This window comes from Pan paniscus, chromosome 1 (assembly GCF_029289425.2).
Source record: "Pan paniscus chromosome 1, NHGRI_mPanPan1-v2.0_pri, whole genome shotgun sequence".
In the NCBI taxonomy this organism is placed as follows: domain Eukaryota; kingdom Metazoa; phylum Chordata; class Mammalia; order Primates; family Hominidae; genus Pan; species Pan paniscus.
Genome location: NC_073249.2, coordinates 105,331,857 through 105,359,085, shown reverse-complemented (window position 1 = coordinate 105,359,085; position 27,229 = coordinate 105,331,857). Strand labels below are relative to the sequence as shown.

The 27,229-nt window shown below is 39.4% G+C and overlaps 2 protein-coding genes across 8 annotated transcripts in view; one reads left to right on the top strand and one right to left on the bottom strand.

Moving 5' to 3' along the window:
* The window catches only part of LOC117978935 (notch homolog 2 N-terminal-like protein R), an 84,808-nt gene that overhangs the window by 30,029 nt on the left and 27,550 nt on the right, over positions 1-27,229 (top strand). For 6 of the 7 annotated variants that reach the window (XM_063606128.1, XM_055102303.2, XM_063606122.1 and 3 more), the window contains exon 2: positions 9,711-9,792. In XM_063606128.1, coding sequence (XP_063462198.1) covers positions 9,755-9,792 — 38 coding nt within the window. In that variant the 5' untranslated portion in view covers positions 9,711-9,754. Of the gene's footprint in view, positions 1-6,760; positions 6,804-9,710; positions 9,793-27,229 lie in introns of those variants that run through there. The other variant, XM_055102307.2, reaches the window with a different exon arrangement.
* On the bottom strand, positions 4,832-6,591 carry LOC129394499 (unconventional prefoldin RPB5 interactor 1-like). Its single transcript, XM_055102140.2, is given in 2 exon segments — positions 4,832-6,427; positions 6,429-6,591. Coding segments are annotated over 2 exon segments (1,575 nt in total). The 5' UTR covers positions 6,545-6,591; the 3' UTR covers positions 4,832-4,968.

The following is a 27,229-nucleotide window of genomic DNA, read 5'->3' as shown; positions in this document are numbered from 1 at the left end:
GTTGATTATATTTTCTTAAGGTATATTTTCAGTTTTTGAAAAGCAGTAATAATTTGCTATGACCCTATAGCCCAGTTCTTAATATCTGGATCTGATACTAGCATCTCTTAGGTAGAAAACACACTTTCTATATGATAATATCTGTAAAGAGCACATAAGTCCTTGAAACACTATTAGGAAAACAAAATTGATTTATCTCTTATTGCTTTTTTTTGTTTTTGTTTTTCCTTTTAATCAAGACAAATTTCAAGGAGGAAGACAGATGTTTCTCCGCTTCGTTTTTATTTAAATATACCACTTGTGATTTGAAGCTTCCGCACTTCTTCTGTTTGTTTGGATTTTTTTTTTCATGGCTTGATCCCAAAAAATGGAATACAAAATTTAGAGAAAGTTTTGTTTGAAATTGCAGGGCGCTATGAGAATTATTGCAAATCCCTGATGTCTCCTTGTCTGCCCTCAATTCTCCTATTTTTGGTAATAATGCAGGCAGTCATTTTAGAAAACTTTGCTTTGTTCATTTTACTGAGCCTCTTCCAGAGGCCATGTGCCAGAATCAACAGCAGCCAACCACAGCCAAGATCCTAGGGCGTAAACTCAGACTTCATCTCTCAAATGTTGCTACTTGAAATTTGCATAAACGTTGAAGAAAAAGTTAAAAGAGCCTGTATAACTCCTCTTCATGTATTTTAGGAGCCTCAGACAGTCAAGACATTAAAATACCTTCCGATTGAGCAGTGGGTCTAAGCACAGATACCACACTGCAGATAGGGAGAAGGATATGAAAAAAATCATGTGAGATAGACGACAGAGGCTTATTTGAAGAAGCTACAAAGCAACAAGTAATGCCAGTTTAAAATGATTACATGTTAATGCAACAAGTAAAACACATTGAAGGCTGCTCAGATTACACTGGCTGAAGTACAGACTTAATTACTCATGTTAGAGATTCCTAAAACAAAGGGAGGCTTTTAAGCCAGTGATATGTAGCTGGTATGATATTGAAAAGCATTGGAAAACCTAGGTAAATGCCTAGAGGAAATTTTAAGGAAGATTCCATCAAGTCTGGATACCTTAGCCTTATCCTTAAATGAATAAATTTGAGGCGCTGGAACTGGTTAAAATCAATGGCAGCTTATTCTGTTGTTTGCAGTTTTTATGTACAATTGGGGCTGATAAACCTGAATAAATAAAAGAGCCTTGTCTGGATTGAGTTACAGTTAGTGCTAAACATCAAGGGTTCATATTGTATTTCTTAAAAGTTCTTTTTGGAGTGATTCCAAGATTGGTATTAAGAGGGTATGCCAAGGGTATATATTGGCAATTTTTATTTTGTTTGTATTTATCTTAGAGTCATTTGGGTAGGTCACATTCTCTCTGCCCCTACTCCCAACTTCTCATTAGATTGTAAGGACCATGAGGACAGAGATTGTTTGTTTTATTTGTGCTTAATTTTCATGCAGTGCCTAGTAGGGGACAATGCTGACAGTAGTTTCTCGACAAATATTAGTGGAACTGTATTAAAATTGAGTTTTTGCTCACATATATTGTTTATTTTACCTTTAGTGGATCACTTCTCCTTATGCCTTCAGTGCTATAGTTTTTTAAAAGAAGTGTATGTTAGTCTGTTTTGCATTGCTCTAAAGGAATACCTGAGGCTGAATAATTTATAAAGAAAAAAGGATTATTTGGCTAATAGCTTTGCAGATTGTACAAGAAGTTTAGAGCCAACATCTGCTTCTGGTGAGGGCCCAAAAAACTTTCATGGCTGAAGGTGAAGAGGGAGCAGGTATGTAACATGGCAAGAGAGGAGGGAGCAAGAGAGATGTCAGTCTCTTTCAAACAACCAGCTCACATGGTAGCGAGAACTCACTCATTACTGTGGGTGGGCACCAAGCTATTCATGAGAGATCTGCCCCCATAACCTGAACACCTCCCAGTAGGCCCCACCTTCAACATTGGGGATTACGTTTCAACGTGAGATTTGGAAGGGACAAAATAGCCAAACTATATCAAGCACAAAGAAGATACAGAGATAGTCAGTGGTGGAGCTAGTATTCAAACCCAGATTTGTCTGATTTCTGCATCCGTGCTTTCAACTGCTTAACTGCATTGCTTCAAATACTCAGAAAAGATGAAATGTTTTCCATATCCCAGGAACTTAAAAGTGAAAAAGCAGAGAGCTAGAAGACCATGAAGTGCTGAATTGAGAGTCATGAGTGTTACAAGGATAGGGGGTGGTGGCCCTGTGAGGACCAGAACCCTCTGGGGGAAGCTTTCTGGGTGAGGCAAGAGGTGAACTGGGCCTTGAAGGAATGGGTAGAATTTAGGTAGTAATGAGGAAGGCAGAAATCAGTGGAAGCACAGACATGCATGGAGGAATGGAACTGAGTTCAATGACGATCTGTTCAGGAAAGAGGGCATAAACTGGGCAGAGAATGCAATGGAAGTGGTGGGGAGTAATACTGGGCAGGTAAGGTAAGCTCTGATCTGGAAGGCCAGCATGGGAGCCTAGACTGGTTAAAGTAAGAAATGGCTTGTCCTTGGAAGAAAAAGTGTCAAACTTGGTACTATGTGAAGGTACTGCACAGACCTCCCAACTGGTTCTTAGGAGAGCCAAACTGAGGCTAAGTTCTGAGAACTAAGTAAGAAGTGACAGCCATTGTAGGTTAGAAAGTAGTGGGGCAACATGTTACAAGTAGTGCTTCTGGAAGGTTAGATGCGGTTAGAATAAAAGTGTATGAAAATTGGAAATTGGCTTCTAGATTTTTGTATTATATTGCCAAATGATGGAGTGATGAGATTGAAATCTACTACTTCCTTTTGCCTTTTTTTTTTTTTTTTGGTGGAGTAGAGGAGGGCCTGCACAAACAGCAGATACACACACAGTAAATAAGATTTATTTCAGCCAGTGAGTATTTATTGACATGAAAATTGGGGTTAAATGTGACTCTTTGTGAGTGACTTGTTTCTTGGAGTCTATTAAAGCATCAGTTTAAACATCAATTCTCTATGGTATGATTAATGTTTCTTTTTTTACTTTATAAGCATGAAGCTGCCTTCAATTTTATTGTTAAATTTAAGTGTTTTACATTGGAAAAAAGTAAATTGAATTTTGAAATAAGGTCTGTCCCGGTCTCACTTTGATGGCTTCAGGTTATCAAAGTTTTAATTTCTCTTTGTATGGAAGATAATTATAGTATTCATTTTTGCTCCTGAGTAAAGCCACGAGTCTCAAGATTATTTTTCTTTTTTAAAAATTAGAATTGTCAATTTATAGTTGTATACATTTATAGGGTACAAAGTGATGTTATAATTTGCTAATACAATGTAGAACAATTAAAATGTAGTGTATCCTTCATCTCAAATATTTAACATTGTTTGAAATTTACTCTCTTAGCAATTTTGAAATGTACAATACCCTATTATTAACTATATTCACCACACTATGCAATATATCTCAAACATATACAAAAAAATTCTTCTTGTGTAACTGTAGCTTTTTGTACCCATTGATCATCAGGCCCATAGCTTCCGTAACCACCATTTTCCTCTCTGCTTCTATGATTTTGATGGTTTTCAATTCTACATATAAGTGAGAACATGCTGTATTTGTCTTCCTGTGCCTTATTTCACTTAGCATAATGTTCTCCAATTCTATCCATGTTGTCTCAAATGACAGAATTTATATCTAAAGGTTGAATAGTATTCCATTGTATGTATCTACCACAGCCTTTTTTTTTTTTTTTTTTTTGAGATGGAGTCTCTCTCTGTCACTCAGGCTGGAGTGCAGTGGAGCAATCTCGGCTCACTGCAACCTCCGCCCCCCAGGTTCAAGTGATTCTCCTGCCTCAGCCTCCTGAGTAGCTGCGATTACTGGCGTGCTGTAATTTTTGTACTTTTAGTAGAGATGGGGTTTCATCATCTTAGCCAGGCTGGTCTTGAACTCCTGACCTCGTGATCCACCCGCCTCAGCCGCCCAAAGTGCTGGGATTATAGGCGTGAGCCACTGTGCCCGGCCTATCTACCACCTTTTATATATCCATTCATCTGTTGATGGACTCTTCCATAACTTGGTATGGGTGTACAGACATCTTTTCAATAAACTGATTTAAAATATTTGGGGTAAATACGCTGCAGTGGGATTACCAGATCATGTGGTGATTCTATTTTCAGTTTTTTGAGGAACGTCTGCACTGTTTTTCACAATGGTTGTACTAATTTACATTCCCATTAACAGAGTAGAAGGGTTCCATTTCTCCACATCCTGTTTATTCAGACGATATGTTATCATCTAAGACCTCTATATTATATAGCTTTTGAGTATTTTTTTTTTGAGACCAAGTTTCATAAAGTTTTTACTTGGAAAAAAAAGTTTTACAAAATATCTTTCCAAAGAAATTTTCCCATAGAGTACAATTAATTCATGTAGCTTTCTTCCTTAAAGATTACAGTATGACATTCAGAGGGGCGAGGTTTCTTGAATAGCCAACTAGCCGCAAAACCTACAAGAGAAGTAGATTTTTTTAAAGTGCCTTTAAAATGTGAAAGCAAGTAATGTAATTGTTGAATCTATTTGAAATTTTAAAATTTTCTTTAAAATGGTCCATATGGTATGCACAATATCACAGCTGGCACAAAACTGCCTGTATTTAGTTTGAAACACAAAAACAATGCATATGAACAGTATTCTTTGAAAAGTAATTCAAAATGCTGCCACTGCATCATAAAGGCAAACTTAGACAAGAGTGTTGACAGTATTCAGAGAATTAACAAAACAAGCTGATATTAAAGTATTCAGACAGTTACCTTGATTTTTTTCAAATACCACTGGTAAGGGTAAAAGAGCTTGTTGCCAAAGTAACTCAGGATACCTTATTTCAAACTACATGTAACCTATTTTGCTATAGATATTCTAAACAAATGAACAACTAGGTTTTAGGATGTAAATTTCCATTTCCTAGACAGGGCCTAGTTTTTCTGTTGCAATCTGGCAGCTTTAAACTTTGAAACCCTCTTTCCAGTTTCTTCTGATGCTTCCAACAGAACTTCCTTTCGTTCTGGAATAGTGGGTAGTGCAGGATGAGCAATGGCTGGGTGTGGTGTTAAGGAAGGTGATACAAATTCTTTTTCCAAAACAGTTCCAGAAAAAGCCTCAGGTGTTACTGATAAGGGCAAAAGTTTCTTTTGATTTTCTTGTGGTTCCTCTTCCAAAATGCTCTCACTGGTGTCACTGCAAGTGGCTTCTTCGCAGCTGATACTCCTCAAAACTCCCCGCCTATCATCAAATTCAGCAGCACTGCTTTCACTGGTGTCGCTACACACACTATTCTCTCTACTTCGAGACTTCAGGATGGATTTGCGAGGGACATATTCTCCATTCACAACATCAACAAAGGCTCTGTAAATGTCTGCAGGCGTCCTGATGGTCGGCAGCTCCTGGGCAGAGTGGCCACTGCCAGTGCTGTTCTTTCATTTACGTTTGGCTTCTTCTTTCTTTTCACTGAATTTTAAAGTGGTATTCTTTCCAGTATTTATTCGGACCCTCTTAGGCTCAACAGTATGTGAAAAATATATTGTTGGTATAGAATTATCTCCAACCCCTAAAGCCTCATGGTCATTATCACCATCATTGTCGTCAATGTTGTCGTCGTCATCGTCATCATCATCATCATCATCACCATCATCACTGTGGTAAGAACTGGAACCCTTCACTGAACAGTTCAACTGACTATTCACTTGACCACTGAATGGTTCTGAACTTGCAACATCCTTATGACAAGGAGTATGAGAGTCTGTTACTTGATGCATCGCATTCACATTTGTGTTACGATCTTCCTTTTCCTCTTCAGAAGATGTCGTATCTTCTCCATTTGCAATCACAGTATCAGGCTTACTATCAAGTTCACCCAGCAATTCTTCCTTTCTCTCTAGTTCTTCAAGTCGAGCCCACAGTTCTTTATCAGCTAGCAAATCCTTGGATTTCACATCATTTGCAATATCTGCTTCAAAAATATCTGAAGTTTTTGGTTTGGAATGCGGTTTATGAGCAATTCGGTGTTTTGCTTTAAATTCGAAGTCACATTTAATTTCTTCTCGTATGTCAACAATATCACCTGCAGCATCGCTCATTTTCTGCAAATCTTCTGTGAATTCAACTCTGGATTCAAAATTTTTCATCACTTTTTTTAAGTCATCTATTGTTTTTCTTACATGTTCTTTCCAGTGCTCAACTAAACCTACAGCCTGCTTTGCTGAGCACTTTGCAAACCAGTTGTCCCCCAGTAAAACAGTGACTTCATTAGTATGGACAAGTTTTCCTGGCATGAAGGCAAAAGGGCCAAATGGTACCATTATATTATAAGACAATTTATCAGGCAAGGTGCTGAGTCTTTCTCGAAGGGCATTATAGTCATTATCTACCTTCTTCCTTTTCCTGCTCCTCGCACAGCCGCGCCACATCCGGGGCGCGCAACCGAACCGGGGCAGGGGCCGGGGCCGAAGGGGGCGAGGGGTCAGGGGGCGTCTCCACGGTGGGCGCCTCCATGACCGGCCCGCGGGCCTCAGCGCGGCGTGTGAGTCCTGAACCAGCGCCTGCGCAGGCGGCGCGGCCGGCGGTTGCCCAGCGCCCGCGCGCCTGCCCGCCCGCCCGCCCTCAGGCACCGCGCGCCCCGCGCCCAGGAGGCCGCGCCCGCCGCCGCCGCCGCCGCTGCTCCTGTCCGCGCCGCCCGCTGCCGCATCTCACACGTGCATGTCGCCGCCGCCGCCGCCCCGCAGCGGGCTCCCAGTAGCAGGCCGCCTGCCAGGTACCGAGACGCCTCTCCGGTGCGGGCCCAGCCAGGCGTCCCGTGGCGGCCGCGCCTCCCCACCGCTTTTGAGTATTTTTAAAAGTGGACACTCAAGCGTTCATATAGTCATAGTCAGTGTGTGGTTCCTCAGACCTGTGGTATCAACATCACCTGGGAATTTGTTAGGAATGCAGATTCCCAGGCTCCCTGCGGACTTAGTCAGAAATTGTGGGGGTCGAGTCTAACACTCTTTTTTAAAAAGCCCTCCAAGTGATTCCAATGCTTACTAAAGTTTGAGAACCGTGGCTCAGTAAATGCTAAAGGTTCAAGGTAGCATGATCGCACACATCAGCCAAGTGGCATTAATTATTAGCCTGGTAAGCCCACCTTCTTTTCAGTCACTGAGTTTGATTGGTTCACTAAGGCTAGGCTGTAAAGTTATTTGCTAGATTGATTGCTACATATTGACTTTGGGTTGTTTGTATTTCTCTGAACCTGTCACTGTAATGATTTGTCAGGACACTTAATAGGAACAGGCCGTGATTTTTGCACCCATGGCATTCTGAGTCATGGGTGGCTGGGTCATTATGTACTCCAGGTTTCTTCAGGCACTGGGCATGCCTTTCATGTACTTATAAGGAGGGAGCTGTCGCTGGTGGATCACAGGGAACCTTTAGGGACATTTAGTTCGCTCTCAGCTTGGTACAGGTAGGGAAATTGAGCCCCCATGAAGTTGTGCTTTGCTTGCAGTTAGGGGTACAGACAGGATTTCAGGTCTCCTGAGTCCCTCCACTGCACCAGGATTCCTGCAGGGGGACAGAGCTACAGCTTTTTCTGTGCCTACAGGACATTCCTTTCCTACTGTGAGGGTTTTATTTATTATTTTATTTAAAGAAAAAAAGTAAATAGAAAAAACCCCGGAAGTTCTCACTGAAACTAATAAAAGTGTCTAAAGAGAATGAAAAAATCAGTTTGAGAACTTTGGTATGGAGGAAATAACCTGACATTAACTGTTTTAATTATAGTTGTTGCATTGGGCTTATCAGTGTGGGAAGAGGGAGCATTTGAGCCTTACAGGGAAGTGGGATATGGACAACAAGATGACCCTCTTCCTCAATTTGCCTGTTTGGGCCTGCAGCCTGGTGACTCTTTGTGTGATCCCAACAGCTGTCATAGAGATGGGTTGGACTTTTACTGAGACCTGGGTCCTAGGCCCAGCACTGCCACCAGCTAGTGGCGCGATGCCCCATAAAGAGGCCACTTATTCTCTCTGGCCTCTACTATTGGTAAATGGGTATAATAATATCCACCCTGCCAATCCTGAGAAATTTCAGGTAGTGGGAAGCAGTGTATCTTGGTGGTTAAGGGCAGAGTCTCTGGATTCAAATTCTGGCTTTCTAACTCAGTGGCATGGCAGTAGGCAGGCCACTTATCCTCCCTGTTTTCTCACCTGAGAATGGGTATAATGAAATTTACTTCTAAGGGTTGTTGTGAAGATTGAATTAGTTAGCTAATTTATGTAAAGTACTTAGGATAGTGCCTGGTATTTAGTAAGTTCTATGTGTTAGCCTATTATTATTACTATTACCATTTAAAAATATTATTTCAAGGATGGGATGCATTTTCTGTAAACATGTTCTCAAATGATTCTACTACTGGATACAATACTGGGCTTTTATGCAGTAATTGTTGGTGGAGGAGTTGTTCTGACATCCAGCTTGCACCTGGGCTACTGGTTTCGTGGCCAGGGATGGCCAGGCCTAGCGTCTCTGATCTTGCACAATTTATGCATAGAGTGGTGTGGTTAGAGGAAGCTTGGAGGGGGGAACTTCTCAGTTTTGCTTTCAGGTATTTATACATTAACTATCATAAGAGATGGACATCTTAATAACTTCCAAGAAAGAGTTCATGAGCTTCAATTTGATATTTATTGTTTGACTAGGTTTCTTTCTGTCTTACCTTTCCAGTTGTTAGGGTTCTTGATATGTATTTTGGTGATGAAAATTTCAACTCTAAAAGCTAAACAATCAAGATATTGTAATTATCCAGCAAGTGATTGGCAGATTTCGAGTAGACTTCTTCCATTCTTGGCTGAAATGAATGAAAATGTCTACTATTGCTGTTGTTTTTGTTCTTTTCTCTGAAAAGTCTGTTTTTGGGAGGGCCTCAGATGGTAAAGTGCCTTTTTATTGTCTCTTAAAGGGAATGGGGGAATCAACAGTTTGAGAATTTTTGTTTTATCTGTATGTATAAAATTGCCTTCTCCTTTTATTTCTTTTGATACTCTCTCTGCAGTCTCTATTCATGATCTACTCCCCATCTTTTTATGGGCCCCTTAAAGCTAGAGATTATGTTTATTCGTTTATTTATGTATTCCATTTCTCCTTTTTTCTGGATCCTAATTTTGTGCCTGGTGCATACTAGGCTCTCAATTTTAGTTTGTCGAATTACTGATATTGCTGTTTCTGATTACTTCTTGAAGCGGTCTGTTTTAAAACTTCACCTGAAGGCTAAGTAATTCATCAGTATAATGGTGATCTATTATTTATCTAGCATTTTCCTAAACACTCATTGATGAATCCTTATAATACTCATCTGAAGTATCTAAATCCCAAGATGATGTGTCATGTCATAGATGGTATGGCTTTAATTTTTAATTGGGAGATGGAGATGTAACAGCTGGAGATACTGAAACACAGAGAAATAAGAGCATCATTCAAGACCACAAACGTGGTTATTGTTGGAAGATAGTTTTGGGATGGGCTTCTGTGCTAGAAGCCAAAACATAAAAAACTGATTAAAACTCTAAAAAGAAACCCAGATTAGGTGGGAATGAATGCTGATCTGGATTGGATTACACTTCTTTGGTGTCTGAGGGTTATGATTAGTGACTTACTTCTAATATGCATTTGTTTTTATTTTTAGCATTGCGGTGTTGAGATGGCTATGAACCCTGTGTAAATGAAGGAATGTGTGTTACCTACCACAATGGCACAGGATACTGCAAGTAAGTTTTTCTCTTCATATATTTTCTTTTTGCGATAGAAGACTGGACAAGATTTGATTCTACTCCTCTATTTTTAATGCTTCTGTGGAATGTTACTGGTTCTTGAGCTTTCCTGGTACAGATTTTGGTTGGGGGTGAGGATGGAAGGATGTGGATGCCAGATACTTGGCTAATAAGAACTTCTTACTATCTTACTGTTATCTTTCTCACTATGAAAAAGACTTTTCAGTGAGTGGCTAGTTAATGTATATGGGGTAGACCAGGCATGGTGGCTCATGCTGGTAATCCCAGCACTTCAGGAGTCTGAGTTGGGCGAATCACGAGGTCAGGAATTCAAGACCAGCCTGGCCAACATAGTGAAACCCTATCTCTACTAAAAATACAAAAATTAGCCGGGTGTGGTGGCACATGCCTGGAGTCCCAGCTACTCGGGAGGCTGAGGCAGGAGAATGACTTGAACCCAGGAGGCGGAGGTTGCAGTGAGCTGAGACCACATCATTGCACTCTAGCCTGGGTGACAGAGCAAGACTCCGTCTCAAAAAGAAATAAAAAAAATATAAAAAAATATATATTAGATTCCCTTGTGTTTTTCAGATTAAGGCATACTCTTAGAGTCTCCCCTTAACATGTTACCTATTATCTTGTTTTTAAGTAAAACCAAATAGATATCAACTTTAATATTCGGCCCAGTATATGTGAATATTATATTCATATTTTTTTTAGTGTAAAAAATCTAATTCTGAAAGTGAGACAGTGAGAGAGGAAGATGTGTGCATAGGTGTAGATTGAGGGGGAGCAGGGGCTTTGGGTGTGTATTATTTGGGGATAGAAGAGTAAGGATGAAGGAAAATGTAGGCTAGTTCTTGGCTTAAGAGCATTTTTTTTTCCTTTTTCTCCAACCATCTACTCTAGCCAAGACGTTTTGTTTGTTTGAGGAAGGCTGTGAGATAATTTCATAATAGCTTTTCTAGGTTTCCTGCAAATAATTTTTTTTCTTCTGCCTCAATTGAAAATTTTTAAGAGGAATATGTATCCATTCTGTTTATTTCAGGGAAGATGCTGGAGAAATAAAATTTGGTAATATGAAATTTCTCTTCTTTTCCTTCATTTTTGTGAGGAGTAGTTCTTCTTTGCTTTGGTGGAGGTACTTGCTTAGTAAGCATTTTAAGTGAGTTTATCCAACACATTTGTATTTCTTACCAGGAATGTAATTACAACTTTTTTCCAGTGAGATCTGTTCTGACACCAGGATTTAGTTTTTTAATGTTATAAACAAGATTTTTTTTTTCAAGTCAGAAATAATTTTCTTCACTAAAGTGAAAATATTTTAAGCTGTGATGACAGTAAAGCTTAACAATAGGTTGTTTGGATTGGAATAAAGATAACATTGGAAATAAAGGTTTTATGTAGCTTATTATGGGCTGCTCATTTAGTTTTTCTAGCTGGGGGAAAAAAAACATGTGGTGCATTCTCCTCTAAGAATGGAGGTACAACTGGAGATAATAAGGGAGGGAACTTAATACCTTAGAGTAGGCCACTGAAATCTTGTTTAGTCTTTTTGTGGCATTTGGTGCCTTAGTTGCTTGCTTTATTCTGTTATGCAACTCTTGTGGTAGTTAACCCCATTGCATTATGGTCATTTGTTGATGTGTTTCTTTTGCTAGAATGTGAGGTCTTAGTCTTATGCATTTTTTGCATAGTTAATGCCTAGTACAGTGCCTAGTGTAGTTATTGTTCAGCAATGTGTTTCTTAAACTGAAAGGTGCTAAGTAGATACCATCATGCACATGTTTCTTATCTATTTATGTTAAATAAGAAGACACTGGTTCTCTCCTTTAAAAATTTCAGTGTGGCGATTCCTCAAGGATCTAGAACCAGAAATACCATTTGGCCCAGCAATCCCATTACTGAGTATATACCCAAAGGATTATAAATCATTCTACTATAAGGACACATGCACATGTGTGTTTACTGCAGCACTATTTACAGTAGGAAAGACTTGGAACCAACCCAAATGCCCAACGGTGATAGACTGGATTAAGAAAATGTGGCATGTATACACGATGGAATACTATGCAGCCATAAAAAAGAATGAGTTCATGTCCTTTGCAGGGACATGGATGAAGCTGGAAGCCATCATTCTCAGCAAACTAACACAGGAACAGAAAACCAAACACGGCATGTTCTCACTCATAAGTGGGAGTTGAACAATGAGAACACATGGACACAGGGAGGGGAACATCACACACTGGGGCCTGTCGGGGTGGGGGGAAAGGGGAGGGAGAGCATTAGGATGAATACCTAATGCACGTGGGGCTTAAAACCTGGATGACGGGTTGATAGGTGCAGCAAACCACCATGGCACATGTATACCTATGAAACAAACCTGCACATTCTGCACATGTATCCCAAAACTTAAAAGTAAAATTAAAAAAAAATTTATTTACTTCACATAGCATTCAGGGTGGTAATACCATACAGAGAGGCAAATTGGTTCTATTTGAAGATCATTCAACTTGGTGACTTATATATGGAGAATTTCAAATATGTTCTAAGTGTTCGCCTATATATTTTTGGTCTGACATGGGGAGAGAAGGTTTCTAGGGGAGACTAATCTCTGAGCACTTACCAGGAGAGGACACCTAAGGGTCACTGTTGGGAAGAAGTCCAATAGTTCTTTGTTGGACTGTTGGGCTGCTAGTCTCATACTCTCCAACCAAGGTTGGAGACCATCCTGGCTAACACGGTGAAATCCCATCTCTACTAAAAATGCAAAAAATCAGCTGGGCGTGGTGGCATGCACCTGTAATCCCAGTTACTCGGGAGGCTGAGGCAGGAGAATGGCCTGAACCCAGGAGGTGGAGCTTGCAGTGAGCCAAGATTGCACCACTGCACTCCAGCCTGAGCGACAGAGCGAGACTGTGTCTCCAAAAAAAAAAAAAAAAGAAAAAAAGAAAATGGAGCTGCCTAAATTCTGTCCCTGGCTACTTATTAATTGTTGATAGGATGGAATGCTTATGGATACAGTTCTGGGTATGTCCCTCAGATGTCTTTCCTGTTTTGAGGGAAACAAACTCCTTGAGAGAGAGTAAGAAAAATTTTGGTGAGGCCATCCTTTTGGGAGACCAAGATGAACAACAAAACTTGTATAAAGAGAATGATTCCCTACCTCAGCAAAAGTAATATTAGCATATTTAGGAGTGGCAGGGTCAACATAAGTGGACAAAGAAAAAGCAAGAACAATATCAAGGCAGCCATGTCAATCATTCTACAGTGCTTTGCCAGCCTCCACAGAATTTTAAGCAAAATTTTATGCAAAAATAATGTGTACCTAGCAGAGCTTTCAGTGTATTTTCACCAACCTTACCTTTTTTTCTGTGGAGAAAGAAGATGATCTAGCTTGTTCAGTAAATATTATTTTCACAAATAGAAAATAAATATTAAAACACTTAGAAGATTTATAAAAATTCTATCAGGCATGCAGGGCATGTGATTATCTTTTTATTCATGAGATTGCTTAGTGGATTAAGAAAAGAAAGTTGAAGCCAAATTCCTTTTACAGGGCCAGCGTGGGGGTGAGTGGTGAGTGGTGGGATGGGAACTGGTAGAAAGTGTTTTAAAATAGAAGGAATCTGACTATCTGTTTAGACAGCATAATGCTACTGATTCAGCTAAAATATAATGATTGTTTATAGAAATTATAAAAATCCTTGATAAGATCACATTGACAGATGAAGATAACTACTTTTGAAGATTAGTTTTGTACTCAGCTCAACTGTTTTTTCTCACTGTTAGGAGCCTAAGTACCCTATCAGTCTGTGATTAGATTTTGATGCCAGATTAGGAGAACTTGTATAATCTTGCATAAAACTCAATTATTGCTGTTAAATAACTACTGTCAAATCTTAATAAAGCCCTCTCACTACAGGGAGATAAGATATTTTATTCTTTCCCTTGTCCTACTGGGAGGTGTAAATATGTAATTAAATTTGATGTCATTAATCACTTTCAAGTTGTTTGCTTCAGACTTTCAAATATAAACCATTCTAAATCCCAATTTGATTAAAGATCATGGACAACTCAAGTTCACTAGGATTCTGGGGGTAGGTTAGGTTATGATTTGTATAATTGACAAAATATGTATTTTAAGGACATTTATTGTAGTTATTTAAAATCTTTGTCTGCTGGTTCTTAACATCTGGGTTGTCTATGGATGTGTTTCTATCAACTGCTCCTTCTTTGGACCATGGGTATGACTTCCCTTTACTCTACACATGTATGGTAGTTTTACATTACTTACTGGACATTGTGGGTGATAGATTTTAAAGTTTATCTCCCACTAAAGAATGTTGAATTTTGTCAAGATTGGCAGATCATCTTGATCCTATGGATGCTAGGTTTTAGGACACGTTAGGGTGGGCCTACTTCTGTTCTGCCCTTAGTCCGATGACACAAATCTTAGTCATGGGATAGGGCTCTTATTCCCAAGATGTGACCCTTCTAGGGGTTCAGTGGAAAGTGTGAGGGGCCTACCAAGCCCTGAGGTGTTCATTAAGCCCCTCTAAGGCAGAACTTGTCCTCCCAGCCCCAGGAGCCTTCTGCTCAGTCTTTTCAGCCGTCCAGCTCTTACTTTCTCTTGGGTTTCTGAATCTTATCTTGCTCATGCATAGTCAGGAATTATTTAAGGATTTGAGCAGAGTTGTATGCATACTTTGAAGCTACCCACTCTGTGGTTCTGTCTTTTCCAGGATTTTTTCTCCTCATATTCTAGCTGCTGTGACAGCTCCAGATACCTCTGACTCCTCAGTATCGCAGGACTTCCGTTTTCTGCTTGCACACTCTTCCTCTTCTGCTGCATGAACTGGGGTGTACCTTCACGATAAAAAAAACAAAACAAAACTGTAAATGTGGGTTTCATATAGTTTGCTTCGCTTTTTCTGAGGCTTATATCCCTTCTAGTTTATGCCTGCTTTCAGTGATTCTCCAGTGCCTTTGATATTTTGTCCAGAGCAAGAGGGCTAGTCTGATATAAGTTACTCTGCAATTATTTTTAATGATGAAAATTGGAAATATAAAGGGGCCTTTCAGAATTTCATACATACCACTTGGTAAATATCTAACATAGTGTTTGTAAAACAGCAGAAAGTCACCGTGAGTAGTATACGTTCCTGTAGATGGGTGCTTGCATTTGAGAATGTCCACTTTTTGCTAAAGTGCTGATCTAAAAACTACACTTTAAGGTAAATTATTATAAATATAAAGTGTTATAAAATATAACTTTGTGTCACATTTTGTCTAAAACTTGTCTGCTAGCTGTAATAAACATTAAACATTAACAGCTAACAATTTTCCTTGCCAGGATTAGGCAGTCATGTTGGTGGTCCAGATTTCCTGAATCCATCCAAGAAAAACTAGAGCCATTGCCTTCTTTGTCTTCTTGGTAAATGTCTGTATAGTAAGTAGAGAGTAGAGACACTCATAATCCCTTAGAACTTAGCTTTTTATGGAGGATGCATTTGCAATGTTTCTGTTGTGGTGCTTCTTTCCCAAAAAGGTGTTTTCAGAAGTCATGGCTGACTCAGCATTTCCCCCTTTCCTTCACCTTGTGAGTGCATTCAGGGAGGCACAGGGGCATTGTCAGATCAAAGAAATAGACAGGGAAAAATATCAACTGTTAAATTACTTTCTCTTTCTTCTCAGCTGAAACTGGTTCTGCCAGCCTAGTTCCTTCAAGTACGGTGCCTATTTAGCTGAACATTGTGTATATAGTTTTTCTGGAAAATGATAGCAGAAGCTTGGCCAGTTTTCCATAGTTCATTTATCTTTTTAACATAAAACAAAGAATGCTGTTTTTTTGGTTCATTAAATACCTTTCATAGAGTAATCTTTTCTTAAAATGTAATATGTTCAGGTTTTATTAATTCAAGAGTTATTTATTGCATGCTATTTATGCGTACCACATATAACAGATAACTCAAGTCTGTGGTAGTAGTTGCAGTTAATCAATATTGTTATCATATTATTTCACACTTCTTTGGGAAGTCATAAAATAATTACCAGTTCATTAACTTGGGCTTCTTAGAGAGGTTCAGAGTAAAGCCAAGTATGAAAAAAACTGACTATAATGTGGCCTTCTGTACAGGGGCCGCCAGTGAATGGCAGGGCTGGGACCATGGTGAGGCAAGTAAGGCACAGGCCTCTCTTGTGAAATTTAAGAGAGTGCCAAAAAACTCACTAATCAAAATAATGTTTGTATGTAGTTGTTCAAAAAATCAAAATTAATGCAAAATAAGTTGAAAATTATCAAAATTTTAAATAAGGAGATCAGTACTACTGATTTTTTCTTTTGTCTTATGACCTAGTATGGTTCAGCCTGCACTGGTGAGTGGAGTAAGGGTCCTGGAAGATCCTTGACTGGTGACATGAAGAGGACATAGTTTTTTGTTGTTGTTTTTTTTTGAGACAGAGTCTCGCTCTGTGGCCCAGGCTGGAGTGCAGTGGTGCTTTCTTGGCTCACTGCAAGCTCCGCCTCCCGGGTTCATGCCATTCTCCTGCCTCCGCCTCTCAAGTAGCCGGGACTACAAGCGCCCGCCACCACGCCCGGCTAATTTTTTGTATTTTTAGTAGAGACGGGGTTTCACTGTGTTAGCCAGGATGGTCTCTATCTCCTGACCTCATGATCTGCCCGCCTCGGCCTCCCAAAGTGCTGGGATTACAGGCGTGAGCCACCACGCCCAGCCGAGGACATAGGTTTTTTTATGCAAGATAGACTTAAGTTTGAGTCCTGATTCCTATTAACAATTGGATCTTTGGCAAGTTAAAGTCTATAATGCTAGCTAACATTATTGCGTATTAGGGTCTGTTCTCAAGTAGTTTACATGTATTTACTTTAGTCCTCATGTGAGAGAGAGACTATATGGAAGCTAAGAGAAGTTAAATAATTCACTCAAGATCCCATCACTCTGTAGCTAACCTGAGATATACTCGTGGAAAATGTACTGTCACCTTGAGTCTCAGTTTGCCTGTCAATAAAATGGGACAGAATTACCTGTTTTAAGTTGGTAGTTCAAATGGAACCTTCTGAAAAGGAAGTGTGGAACATTTGAAAGTATACAAAAAGGGGACTTTTCAGATCAGGAATATGATTAAAACACTGCTTTATGTAATTTCTAAATTTAAAGACAGTAGCATTAGGTAGGCCTGAGTACCTCATATCATTCTAGAACACTAAATCCGCATATAGTTACATGAGTGTACATGGGCCAGGTTTGGTGAATACTGCATTTCTGAGAAATGGCCTTTAACATGAAAGCTGAATGTAATAACTGTGGATGAAATAGAAGAGGGCAGTGAAGGTGGGGATAGAGGATATTGTCTATTAAAGTGTGCTTCAGTAGAGATAACTAATTTGAAACTTCTCCTTTCTTTTTACTAATGGAACAGGAGCAAGTCCAGACAGATTTATGCAGTTGTGAAATTGAGACAGGTTAAATTCAGTGATTTTTGATAAATGTTGTTGCCAGCACAAAAGTCACAAGTTGTTGAATATGGCACCTTACATTTGCATAGTGAGTTACAGATGCATATGAATATGTCCTGTGAGGCTTTTCCTTGTATTAGGACTTGAGATCTGGACCCTTTAACAGTACCATTCCTAAGTGATTCTTATTAATACTTATGTCCTATTAAAATCCTTTATCAAATATGATGTTTCCCTAAGGGGTCTTTTGTAAAGGAAGTCTTGGTTACTAGCATCTCCATCTGTGACCCAGGCTTGAGTGCAGTAGAGCAATCGTGGATCACTGCAGCCTCCACCTCCTAGGCTCAAGCCATCCATCCTCCTGCCTCAGTCTCCCATTTTTAAAACTTTTTATAGAGACGCGGTCTCACATGTTGCTCAGGCTGGTCTCGAATTCCTGGGCTCAAGTGATCCTCCCACTTCTGCCTCCCAAAGGGCTGGAATTACAGGCCTGAACAACTGTGCCTGGCCAGTTAGTAGCTTCTTAACACATAGCAACATAATTTCCATACTATTTTCAACTAATTTTTATTCTTTCAGTTGGGACCTTTATATATTTCAGTGTTCAGTGAAGAAGTAGGAGAATCTGGTTCTTAGGCTCTGCCTATATCCTTTTACCTGTCTTGGGTAACTGCCAAGAAATTAAATCAACAAATTTTGGCCTGCAATCTGGCATTAATAGATGTGAATTTAGCTAGGTTTCTTTCAACACAGTCTCCAGGTCAATCGTAATCTTATGTGAAGTTTCTTATTCAGGCATGTCTCATTAGCACCATTAATTTCACACAGGAATTCTTTTTTTCTCCCTTTTTTTGTGACTAAGCAAAATGAGAAATATTTCTCTTTCAGGATATGGAGAGGCTTAATTAAATTCTTTAATTTTGTCTACATCTGCCCTTATGAATGATAGCAAAGGAATGGGGGATATCAGAATATGAGAAAAAGTAATCATCTAAAAATTTCCAAGCACTTTAAAATGTGTTCAGCTAGCATAAATATGTGGGTGTGATAGAGGTTTTCATTAGGCCTCCTCTCAACATACAGTAGTTAGGAATGAAGTTTAGTGTCTCTCCGTCCTCCTGTCATATGTGTGTATGCACACATGTGTGCACATGCGAGTGTGTTATGCATTTTGTTTTCATATTTCTTTTAGTTGAGTTTTACCTTACAACCCAATGTAAGGTAAATTAAAATTTCTATTGGATTTCCGCACATTTTCTAGATCCTATTTATTCACTGTCAGTGACCTACACTAGCACTTAGTCCTCTGTGTCCAAAAATGTATTGCCAATTCTTAGACTCCATCAGCCTTCTCCTATGAAAAAGTAATGCAGTTAATTTCTGCTCGAAATGCTCTTCTCCTAAACAGTCTTCTACTTGATCTTTATGAAAAGAGTTTTATGAAAGAAAAGTGAAAATAAAGACTAAGAAAGGCATTATTTAAGTGATGGGTGATATTATTCAGCGAACACATTCAACTAGAGCATTCTATCCAGTTTTTTGCCTTCACGTAAATATGAGGAGAAAGGTAGGTGTTAATAAGAAAATAATCTGATTAGGATTTATGTAGAATGGTAGCATTTAGGGTATTAAATCTGTATAGATTCAGGTCATTTTCCTGCAGTCACTGTCTATAATCCTGTGTGCTGAACACTGAAAGTTAGATGGACTCTGAAGCACTATAGAATCCTCACTTTTCAAACAAAAGTTTAATTTTTATCACACTAGTATTTATTGAGCAGGCTACTATAACTGATCACTGTACTGGGTATTGTGAATAGACAGAAAAGCCCAAGAGGCCTGTGTTACCTGACTTCTTTATTCACAAGTATACGTACCCAGAGACTGTCTGACAGTGAATGCAGTTTCTCCTGCATAAGACATGGTGGCAGTCTTCTGAAGTCTTGCTGGGGAGATGAAGCATACAGAGATGTGTAAAATAAAACAGTTTGTAATATCCCAGTGTAGGGGCACACATAATAACTATGGACACTCAGACAAAGGAACAAGTACTGTGGGACAAAAGAGTAAAATCAGAGTACTTTTGGTGCACTGCTTAGATCCTAAATCTTTGAATATTAGTGGTGCCTTAGAAGATGGATAGGTAGGAGAAGGGTGAGAGGAAGGGAGCTGAGGAGACTAGAAGGGACTGTTATTTCCTGGAATTATCATTACCAATTTCTTCATCACGTTTTCTTAATGACACAGTTTCAAACGTTTTCTTCATCTTGATTGCTGTCTTCTGTGTATATGCTGGTTTGTGTGAGGTTTTACTAAACCAGTATGTGGATTAATCTAGTTTCACAGTGACAGGTAAGTGATTTAGAAAATCATTCCTTTAGCACATGTTAACTTGAACGTTTGAAGGTAGAATGCCTAGAGTGAGGGTGAAGGAGAGGACCTGGGGACAGGAAGAGAGGGCAGCTGGGAGCAATTATGCTCCTTCCCTCAGACCTTTTTGGCCTTGACTCTTGATTCTTGTACTTCTACCAGACAGAGAGGCGGTAGGCTTGTGGCCATGTTTTGTGAGGAAAATCAGAATCTAAGAATCTCTAAGGCAAGAGCAAGAATGGATTGGGATAGGGGAAGTGATAGGAAAACAGAGGCACTAAGAAGAGGGTTGGTTTTCATGTACTGCATAGTTCATTCCCTTAGTTGAGAAATCAGGTATCTCAACCTCAGATATCTTCTGTCCAGCATATCGCTGGCCAGATTTGATTCATATGAGGGATCCAGAGTAAGGAAGCATCTGTTAGCCAAGTCTTTGGTTACCCCAAATTAGCTCAGGTCCTTTACTGCTTGTTTCCTCTGATTATATAGTACATATCCAAACCCTCAATTTTCCGGAATAAACTAGGTCTGCCTATTCTGTGTGGAAAACATTTGATGGTGGTTAAGATTCTCTTGCCTAGACGATGGTAGTGCCTTAGTCGTTTAACTGCCTGTCACTTTAAGATTTTGAAATACTGGTTCTCGTTGTGTAAGCCAGACACATCTTGAGGATATTTTACGGGACAACTTGCCCTTTCTGAAACCTCAGTCATCCTGAAAAGTAACTCTGTACCTCCTTGACTTTAATTTTTCTGTCTTAATTCTATTTGTATACAATGTTTGTGGTGTCTGATTCTCTGTCTCGTATTGCTGAAACTCATGGCCTTGAATTTCTGGGTCACTCTTAAAAAATAGACTAACTTGATTACTAATGAAAAAGTGACTCATTTTCTTCCAGGCAAAGGCTGACACTGACTGTCACAGTTTGTGACAGAAGCAAACTCTCTAATTAGGAGACATCACCTATTCTTTTCTAAATTTTATAAGAATTGATGATAGCATCATGAGATGGGAAGTGAGTAAGATAAGGGTTTATGCTTGTAGAGAGGATGCATAAAAATGAAATCTGGATAAAGTTCTATCTGAATTTACCTTTTTAAGTGGTTGATTCCCTGTGAGCTTAAATTTAGTGCTTCTCTTCCCAGACCGTTGTCTTACATACACACTTCAGTCAGTTTTAGCCTTGTATAACTAATCAGCAGGTCAGATTCCATAGAGGCTGAAATACCTACCACCATTCTATGCTCAAGAAAACAGGCTCTCATGTTGGCCAGTTGTTTGGGATAGAAGATGGTTAGACCTTTCTATCCCTTTTAAACACAAGATTCTTTTTCATTCCCCTTATCTTGTTTAAATATATTGTTCCTTCTCTTTGGTTGTTCTTTGCTTTCTTATGCATCTGTGAGGGGCTAGCTGAAAGTGTTGAGTTGTAGAACAATTCATTTACATAAGTGTATATTGAATTATCTGTGCACCTAGAGGGTGATGGGCACTGTGAGGGATATTAAAAAAGAGACACAGTACAGTTCTTACCCTAGGATCCCCTGCTTGGAGTGGGACAGTGGTCAAGACATATACAACCACAAACACCCAAACATTAACATCAGCAAGCATCATTACATCCTTGGGTGGTATTGCCAAGGGACTTCAAAGGCCAAGATTATAGAGTCATCACACTTAGGAGGTCAAAGGGACTTTGGAAAGCACCTTTGTCACTCATTTTGTTTTATAAGTGAGGAGGCTGAGGTGTAATACAGCTAAGCGAATTAGCCTTTATTACATAACTCATTAGAATGTAGACTGGGACTAAGAGCTGTTTCTCCAGATCCCATTAGGCAATCTAAAGATTCTGCACTATTTCTTTTTCATTTTTGGTATCCAAATAGGTAAAGTTGTTTTTGATCTAGGAAAATCCTTTTAGACTAAACAGTAAGCTTTTTAAATTACTCTGCTTTTAGATATTTTTTGGACTTCAGAACTTTGAAGGTGGTCATCCACCAACATTGGGGAATGGAAAGAAGGCTCCAACACTTTTCTTTCTAGAGATCTTCTTTAATTTTCAATGGCAGTCACTACAGAATCTAGCAGTTCATGCTATTGAGGCCACTTTGTAGGATTTTTTTTTTTTTTTTTTTTTAGTCAGGGCTCCAGGTCCCTGGTGGTTTATGTAGTCAGTCTTTTATCAACAACCGATGAAAGACTAATAAAAGTGCAAGAGGGAATGAGGACTGTGTGTGTGTATGTCTGCACATGCACACATGCCTCTCTGTGTGTGTTGGTTAACTTCATATTTGGTAGGTGGGAGGGAAGGTGATTAAAAAATAATCTACTTTGCATGGAGTTGGCCCAATTTGACTGATATAGGGGTGAGTGGGGGTTAAGAAGTAGTCTATACATCAGGAATCTTAATTAGTTTTGAAAATCCTTTAGGTAAATAGCTCAACCCAGTTGTTCCCAAACTTCAAGTGTATTTATAGGGTCTTTTTAAGGGGTAAAGATTCCACAGAGCCCTTCATTTTGACCTTTTGCTTCTGCACTGAATAGTTGAATGCCTTCTATATGCCAGTCATTGTGTTAGGCACTGGGAGTATGAGAATTAATAATTTTAGTCTGTTGACAGATAATCATAATAAGGGCTAATGAGTAACACAGGCTCAGGGTTATAAGAACAGAGGGGGTGTCAAGGCTGTTTTTCACAGGGAATAACATTTAAGTTGAGACTTAATGAAATTTTAGGGCTTAGCCATGAGAAAGTGGGAAAAAGCATTTTGGGCTGACTGAACAGCGTGTACAGAGGTCTGGAAGTGAGAAGTAGTGTACTATAGCATTTTCTAGGAGCTGAAAGGCGTTTAGCAAGAGTATAGTGCATAAAGGAGAGAGCTTGAGATGAAACAATTTCTCAGTGTGTTGTTTGAATACAATGTATACTGTCAAAATCTAAGAATTCAAGAATCATTTAATATATCTTTATGTTTTACTAGTCATAAAAGCATATACATATATTTAAATATGGACAAGATACTGTTTAGTAGTTTAGAAAGTGATTTATAAGGATTGCAATCCCTTGCAATAACTCCACAGCCCATACCTTGGGAACAACTGAGCTAACTCATTCAGTTTTGTCCATTACATCGAAGGGTGTTTTTTGTAAACTCATATGTCTAGAATGTGTTTGCCATGTTTTAATCACAAGTAGATATTTTCTCAGGGTCCAGTGCAGTGAAGTATGGTAAGATCCTGATTGTGTTCTGGAACACAGAGGAAAGACCACCTTCTGTTATAGCAACAACACAAGTCTTTTAACACTGTGTGCCCCTTCCCAATCTTTCAAGTGATGATTGAAGAGACTAGGTGCTCAGCTCAGCCTTTGAGTTCTGATAAATGAGCCCAGACTGTAAACTGGAAGATAAGGATGTTTGTAAAGTTCTTGTATAAATAAAGCATGGTTTCTCATTGCAGTGGTTACTGATTTCATAGTCTGAGTGAAGATGAATGATGCTGTGAATCAACAGCTTTAAAGTCCGTACCACTTCAGCTTCTTTTTGGTTTAGGTTTATTAAAATCAGTGTGTATTTAATGCTTTATTCAGATGAGGGGGTGAAAAACCTAACCCATGTAAACTAAGTGAGGTGGGGTTTCAGAGATAATTCCCAGCCTCACAATTCCTCGTGAAGTTCTTTTCCTGTGGGAAACTTTTAATTTGGAAGCAGGCAACCTAATGTGGGAACCAAGATTAACATTTTCTGAAATACTTCTACAAGAAAAGCAGAAATGGTCTGTCCAGGAAGCTGAATTTACATAGTAGAAAAATGAGCTGCCCTGCAGTATTTGGTAGTCTTTGTGTATTAGTTGTGATAAAAGTGTGTATGTGTGTGTGTACGTGTGTGAGAGTGAGAGATTGTATACTTGTCTTTGTTTCCTTCACATACAACTAGTAAGGCCCTAGAAAAACTACACTAGAAAGTGTGTTTTACCACAAGCGTCCCAGTTCTGGACACCAATCTATACACAAATACTTTTTTTAAAAGTTCTTTTTGTTTTTCCTTCTTGCTGAGTAAGCTATAGTATTTCCTTTTTTTCTTTCTTTTTTTTTGAGAGAAGGGGGGGTTGAGAGTAGAGTGGGAATGGCAAGAAGTAGTATGACAGAGCTTCTTCTCTTTTTTCCCCTCTTTACCAGGAAGTTAACTAGAAGTCCTCATGCATGTTTTTAAAACAAAGTTGGTAATTAGCATAACCTAGTTAGTTACCTTTACACAGAGTGACAGAATTAAAAAGTTGACAAGCCCATCAGACCTCAGCCAGGAGGTACTGAAAGGAGGGAGACCAGTGAGTCTAGACCAATAGGTGGGTTAGGCCTCCTGAATGCCAGCCTAGAAGTTTAGACTTGATTCTATAGGCTCTGGGGTACCTACAAGTTTGTAGTCGGAGCCTTGGGAATTGAATGTTACATAGGAACTTTGACTGGTTCCAGCTAGCCTTGGCTGTTAGCAATTATTTTTATCTACTTTAACAGGGGTGACAGAGTAGGGGGGCAGGAAACTAAGCTGGCATTATGGTCACAGGAAAGAACAGACTGATTTGGAGCCTTTCAAACTGCAGACCTTTGTTACTGACCGATGCTTAATTTGGTTTCTGGGTTTTGTTAGTTTTTTCCCCTGCCCTTACCTCATTTACCTTAACGACAGCTCCCCCCTCTAGAGCTCAGCTAGGGCAGGCTGCCACTGTGGACTGGGGGGCCAAGAGGCCCAGCGCAAGAAGAAAGTGGGTTGAAAGCAGAGTTCTGTTTAAAGAATTTTCTGCTGGAAACTAGCCCAGAGGGAGTAAAGAGGAGCTTTAATGAGGAGCAGCTGCGGTGCCGACGCAACCCACATGAGACTTTTTTTTCCCCTTCGTTCCACATTCTGTATAGTTTTTTTAAAAATCATGATTTTGAAATAGCTGTTTTGTAAAGCATGCCTCTCTTTTTCTTCTTGTATGTGGTGGGATTTTGCTTTGTTGTTGTTTTTTTTTTTTGAATGGCCAAATCCTCGTTTAAAAAAAAAAAAAAAAGCTAAAGACAGAGCTGCAGGAAAGCCCTGGATGCAATTTGGCCTCACCCTGCTGATACAGAACATTCGGTGGAGAAAACAAGGGGAGAGAACACTGGCTTTTATTTGGAAAAGGGGCTTATTTCCTGCTCAGACTTCAGTCATCTTGGAGCTGACACAAGCTGCTACACTGTTTTAAGCTTTTCTGTAGACGAGTGGCTATTCACTTAGGAAACGTGAAAGAACAAATTTTTCTGTCCTGTATTACTAGGGAGACTGATCCTGAACTGCAGCCATTGCCAGATAGATTGGAATTGCTATTCAGATCCCAGCTTCGTTGAAATCTGTAAAGTGGCTACATGTAAACTAATCCAGGCTGCTAGTGAGATGTGAGGGTTGGGGTCTGGTTTTCATCTGCTTAAGTGAGAGGAAACTGTAGGGGTATCCTTCAAATGGAATGTTTTCTAGTTCCATTAGGAGGAATCCCTTGTTTTTCTCTGTTTTCTTCCTTCCTTTGCTTTTCTACGTCCAACCCCATGCGTATGTTTGAACAGTAACAATGAAAACGTGGACCTCTCAATGTCAGAAATGATACTTTTTTTTTTTTTTGAGATGGGGTTCTCACCATGTTGCCCGTGTTGCCTAGGCAGGTCTCGAACTTCTGCTCTAGCAATCTGCTCGCCTTGGCCTCCCACAGTGCTGGGATTACAGGTGTGAGCCACTGTGCCCAGCTGAGACTTTTAAAGAAAAAGTCATAAATATATCTTTATGGACCTGGTAAGTATTCAGATTAGTTTATGGAGTTTAAAATGGAAAAATGCTCCCCAAACCTTTCTCTGTATTCACAACCTCATCTGCGAAGTATGTTCTTTCAGAGTTCCAATGCTAGAGAAGAGAGAGTAAGTAGAAGTCACTGAGAGACACTGAAGAGACAGTTATGAAAATAATTAATAAACTCCCTACAGGAGGGAAACATTCATATAGTTTTGCGGATGAAAGGCATCTGTTAGATTTTTGTGGTTATTTTTTAGAATATACACCTTTAGTTCAAGTGGTAGACTATTTTCCAAAATGTGTGCTGGGTAGCTTAATGGAATTATAGATATGTAAGGGATGTTGGGTGTTTAGCCATGTTTTCATTCTCTAACCAAATTCAACTTTAGCCATCTCAAGAAGACAGCTATTTAAGCCCTTGTTTTCAAGCAGAGAACCTTACTTTCCACCAAGACTAACAGAGTATATTTTCTCCTTATACCACAGTTGAACAGGGATTTGCAAGTTGAAAGATCTCCTGCCTTAGGAAACAAGGGTCTGTTATTTCTGACTGTCTTACCGATTACTCCCCTTTCTTCCCATGTCCATAATGCTGCTTAGCTTCCTGGGGTGTGAAGGATAATTGTATACCTCAGGATGACTATTAGGTTGATTTGGCCTGTTATTCTACCAGACAGATCACAGAGTAGAGATGGATTTTGTGGAACATTTGGATTGAGAGACTGACTTTATCCATCACATGAAATTTAGCCTGCTTTGGAACCAGCTGCTTAGTGGGGTTTAGGTACTCAGGTAATCAGGGAACCTACACCAAGGGTTCAAGACAGGCTCTTCCCCACAAAAACTATCTAGATGGGAGTTTGAGAAAGGTACAGCAAAGACATAACAGTGGCTTAAATAAAGAAGAACCGTACCAGTGGAGACAATGTAGTGCATGACATGGCACTACATCTGCTGTTGGAAGGATCAGAGACAGGTGGGATGATTTGTAGAAGGCTTACTATAGGACAGGTTTACAGCAGATTTTTGAAAAAAGGGTGGAAGAAAGGAACCTAAGTTGGAGATATACCAGAAGGGAAGCATGATGTTTCTCACTGGAAATTAAAAAGATTTTAATATAGGGGACAGTAAACAAGATTGTGGAAATAATATGGAGTGTTCGAGTTATGGATTACTAAAGAGTCAGATGGTTAGATGATTGGAATGGGACAGACAAGCAGATCAGAGATTGTAAAGAACTTGGATTTGAAAGGCTTGGTATTAATACTGTTGCTAGTTTCTGAGCAGAAGAATGACATGAAAATTATGCTTAGGAAAGATTATTCTTTTAGTCATATGCTTAGGTTCAGCAAGGAATTTCCAGACTGTCCTTAGGGAGAGGAGAGGTATGGATAGGATGCTGGTCCATTTAGGATGTTAGAGCTGATTGAATAGGTGCTAGTCTTGGGGCAAGACTTAGTCATACACTTTCAGTTAAGTACTATTTCATTGTAAGGTCTAGGTGAAGATAGGGATATATTTGTAAAACTGGGGAAATTGCTAGATTCACAGATAACCAACTTTGGGTAGATCAGTTAGCTTTGGTGTCCTTTTCAGTGCTATAGGGGTTCAGACCATTTGGTTTCTGAGATCACTGCTGAAATTCTGTGATTGTATGAGTATAATGTAAAAGTTGTCTCAATCAAGGAAACTTGGAGTAAAGACTCAATATGATGGATTTATAAGGAATGAATGACAGTTCCAATTATGGGGTTCAAAAAACATGTGCTACAAGTATAAGATGAGA